This window comes from Opisthorchis viverrini (genome assembly GCF_000715545.1).
Source record: "Opisthorchis viverrini unplaced genomic scaffold opera_v5_31, whole genome shotgun sequence".
Lineage (NCBI taxonomy): Eukaryota > Metazoa > Platyhelminthes > Trematoda > Opisthorchiida > Opisthorchiidae > Opisthorchis > Opisthorchis viverrini.
Window position 1 is genome coordinate 858906 of NW_008751688.1, and position 3940 is coordinate 862845.

Genomic DNA, 3940 nt, shown 5'->3' on the forward strand with positions numbered 1-3940 from the left:
GATGCAAGATTGCCATTGACTGCATGACACAGCCACATGACACGGTCACCATGATCTCCATATGGGCTGGCGGACGTTACCAAGTAATGGACCGATCGCATCTGAATCGTCTCCATTTGGTATCACGCTGGGCGAAAGTTGGTGTACGAGACGAACCGTCCTCTGGCCTATGAAGTACGTTGTCAAACCAGTGTAATCTGTGGAGTTCGTCCAATTGACACGCCATCGGTAATGAGTTAGTGGCCGGCACACCGCTGGAGAACACCATGTGGCCAGACGACTTGTTATTTCGGAAGTTGGTACGACATAAAAACATCATGAAGCAATCGTTCACCATTTTCTGTATGTATCGAGCCCAGTTCATGTCGACCACTTAATTCAGTCTCAGATACCCTAAGCCTGCTCTTACGTGCGTTCATATCCCCGGCAACCACAAGGATATCTGCGCTTTTAGCTCGCCGCAACATGGCATTCAAGGCATCCCAAAACTTGTCTTTGATGGTGTCCGAGCTACATCCAGTTGGGGGCGTAAGCAGATACGATGAACACAGCATCAGCCTCTGGATCGCCAAAGGTGCACAGCCGGAAGCGATTGGAGTGTGATAAGACGATTAGCCCAACCAGTGTGCTTCCATCGGGGGCGAGATAGCCCAAGTGGTTAGAGCGCGAATTTGCCGACCGTGGTTCGAACCCGACATTCGGCACTCGACTTCCCCTGTCTAGGCTTGGGCAACCTGGCAGTATCCCAGCCCTCGTGCTTCCTCCGGGTGGCATGGCAGCTAGGCACTGGAAGGGTGCTACAGCTGAACGATTTGTTTTTTTGTTTTGTGCTTCCATCTTAAGTTTTTGTTTGTGAGACAGCATACAGCAATGCTAAGCGAGTCGAGTGTGAGAGCAAGCGCAGGTTGTTGACCTACTAACTTCAAACTGTGGACATTGAAGGCGGCCAGATAGACTGGGCGCCGAGGCTTGAACATTTATTTCGAAGATGTCGGTGACGGAATACCCGCATGTGTTGCTTGCAAAACCGTTGCAGGACCAACGAAGTCATTAGTGATAAGCCTGCAAGAAGAGTTATCAATGGGGTTGGGGGAAAGAGAAGAGAAAGTATGTAAAATAAGGAAGGGAGACGTCAGAAGCAACCTGGTTTCGCTTACCCACCCTGCTGTATGCAGCGGGTAAGGCCACCCGGTTGATCGCACCGCACGAGATATGGCATGATTTTATCTGTATTTATTCGTATTTATTTGCAGTTCATGATTGTCCGTGCGCTAGGATACTGCTATGCCACTCACACCTAGACAGGAGTCCTCAACCAAAGCCTTTGGCTGAAAATCCTGACCGCAAGGCAGCGGTGTTTGGCTGGGAATGTAAGTAGAGTACCATGGAACATGTCGCCAAACATGTTTTAACCCCCAACTTTGAGGACCAGGAGATTGTTCGTCAGACCGCTAATCATTGACCGGCCTGGTATGGGAGACTGCGAGTATCGTGCGGACACCCCTCAGTATAGCTCAGTGGTCGCTAAGGTACATAAACCGTCACACCACGGTGTTCCAGCCTCTTCGTGACGGTGCTGAGGCCCGATTGGGTCGTCGTCTTTGATTGGACCCGAGTCGCACGGACAACGGGGATCGCCTGTTTCAGTTGTGTGGCTATCACAGACTGTCCCCTTGCAGTATCAATTTTCAGAAAGGCGGAAGTCGCCTGACAGCTTGGTGCCCACCAACAAACTAGCCATGAATCCAGATGGACCACATCGCTGTCAGGTATCGGCGGCGAGAGTCGTTCACCGCCTGCCACTCCTGGAACACCGACCATGCATTTGCCAATGCTGTTTTTCATTGGGCTTTTTAGATCTGCACAAAACGCGTGCACCTCGCCTAGCCATTGAGAAGCGAGTGAACCCAGAGGTCAAAAGAAACCAGAACCGGTTCCTCAAACTTCTGCCGGACCGTCCGATGTCAAATATGAACGGCCACTGGGAACAGATATCCAAAGTGCTAAACAGAGCCCGAACTCCTGTTTCTGGCATGACCCAGCCAATCTCGTCCAAATATTGGATCTCTGATAGAACCATGTCTTTGCTGGAGGCCCGGCGACAAACACCCTGGCCGCAACCACAATTCCACCTGACGCGTCATCCGAGACCAGGTGAATCCGATTATCCGTGCTGACCGGCAAGCTTGTTGGACCCAAAAGGCCAAAGAAATCGAAGATGCGAAAATTGTTGGGAACGTCCGTAACCTGTTCCACTTGATTTGTTTGAATGGTCCTTAGAAACTCCTTGTCACTGAAATGATCACAGAACGACATGGAACCCTAATATCCACAAAGCAGAACATTTTGACCACTGGGCAGAGTACTTGGAACAGTAATTCAGTTGCCGCCTCCAATCCGGAACCCTAGCCTTCAACAGAAAGACGGACCGTGAATATGGAACTGCCGTAAACCTCACAAGTGTCCGAGTGTATATATCTACTCAAGTAGCGTCGTGCTGCTGATTCTGATAACCTTTCACTTGCTACGTTCAGGGATGGTGGCGCGATTCTCAGTCATTGCATGTCTATTTGAGTCTACCTAGGAGAAAGAAACCGTCCGAGACAATCGATCGTAGTGCCCGTTTTCAAAAATTGCACTCCCGGTGAATATAGTAACCACAGATATGTTAGTTTAACTCCATTTGTGACAAGGCTTCTGGCGTCACCGATTCTTTGTCGTCTTATGGTGGTATGTGAAACCCTGACTTGTTCGAATCAAACTGGATTTCGACCTTGTATAGGCTGCGTTGACAAAATCTTCACACTATCAGGTGTTAGAGCAGCACCATGTGTACAGACGATCCACAATCGTGTTCCTTGACTTCAAGGCCGCTTTCGATTCTTTTAACCACACTTGCTGAACAGGATATATATACTATAAGTTTGTGAACTTAATCCGGTCCCTATATTCTGGAGAATGTTTGGTGAGCTATCCGAAAGCTTCCCTACAACAACAGGTGCGACGAGCATGTTCAACTTCTCCATTCTTGTTCATCTTCATGGTCGATAAAATAATGAAGCGAACGCTGGAAGATCTTCAAAACCCTGGTGTTCAAATTGTTGCTGGTACAAACCTTGTCGATCTCGAGTACCAAGACGAAGCACAAGCTCTGCTGGTCACCGTTGGACTGTCTTTCAGCATGCGACCTACAACTTCAAAGTTCAAAGCCATGCTTCAGAACGCACAGTCCCTGAACATTCGCCTTACGATTCAAGAAAAGCTGGGTAAAAAGTTTTACCCAGCTAGCTGTACTAGTTCTGACTGCCCTGCTGCGGCGGGCTAAAAGTTCAGACATTGTGGTGGTTGCCGGAGATATGAATGCGCAAGTGGGCATGCTCAGTGCATCTGAGACGCAATTGGGAGGTCGACATGGACTGAACTCGGTACGTACGGACAATGGGGAACGATTGCTTCAGCTGTGTGCTGATCGCAGGCTGTTTTTATGCAGTACGAACTTCCGAAATAGCCGAAGTTGTCTGGCCACTTGGTGTCCTCCAACAACAGGCCGGCCACAAACTCAAATCGACCACATTGTCATCAGTTACCGAAGGCGCGGATCCATAACTGACAGAGGGTCGTTTTGTAACACATTTCTGGACTTTGACCACGCGCTCCTCCGGAGTCGCTTCGCCCTACGTAAGGTGCGTGAAGGTGCGCGTAAGGTGAGGACAAATCGCATGGCAACTGAAAGAGTGGCAGACTGGGGTGAAGTCCTCAGTCAGCGCTTGTCCGATCTGTTTGCTTGCATTTGGGAAAAGGAGTCTGTCCCAGACAACTGAGGTGAATCGGTGATAGTACCCGTTTTCAAAGAAGGCGCGCGCAGTGAGTATGGTAACCACACGGTGGTCAGCTTTACCCCGGTTGTAACGAGACTGCTGGCGTCAATTGTGCTTCGTCA

General features: G+C 49.6%; 2 protein-coding genes across 2 annotated transcripts in view; one reads left to right on the forward strand and one right to left on the reverse strand.

Moving 5' to 3' along the window:
• Positions 1–1938: 1938 nt before the first annotated feature.
• The window catches only part of T265_02564 (hypothetical protein), a gene marked incomplete at both ends in the record, with an annotated part of 47128 nt that continues 45126 nt past the window's right edge, over positions 1939–3940 (reverse strand). Inside the window, one exon of the mRNA XM_009166843.1 lies at positions 1939–2293. Within this exon, the coding sequence (XP_009165107.1) occupies positions 1939–2293 (355 nt within the window). The remainder of the gene's footprint in view (positions 2294–3940) is intronic.
• T265_02565 (hypothetical protein) overlaps positions 2999–3940 on the forward strand; it is a gene marked incomplete at both ends in the record, with an annotated part of 41579 nt that continues 40637 nt past the window's right edge. The window contains 2 exons of the mRNA XM_009166844.1: positions 2999–3266; positions 3298–3425. Coding sequence (XP_009165108.1) covers positions 3041–3266; positions 3298–3425 — 354 coding nt within the window. The remainder of the gene's footprint in view (positions 3267–3297; positions 3426–3940) is intronic.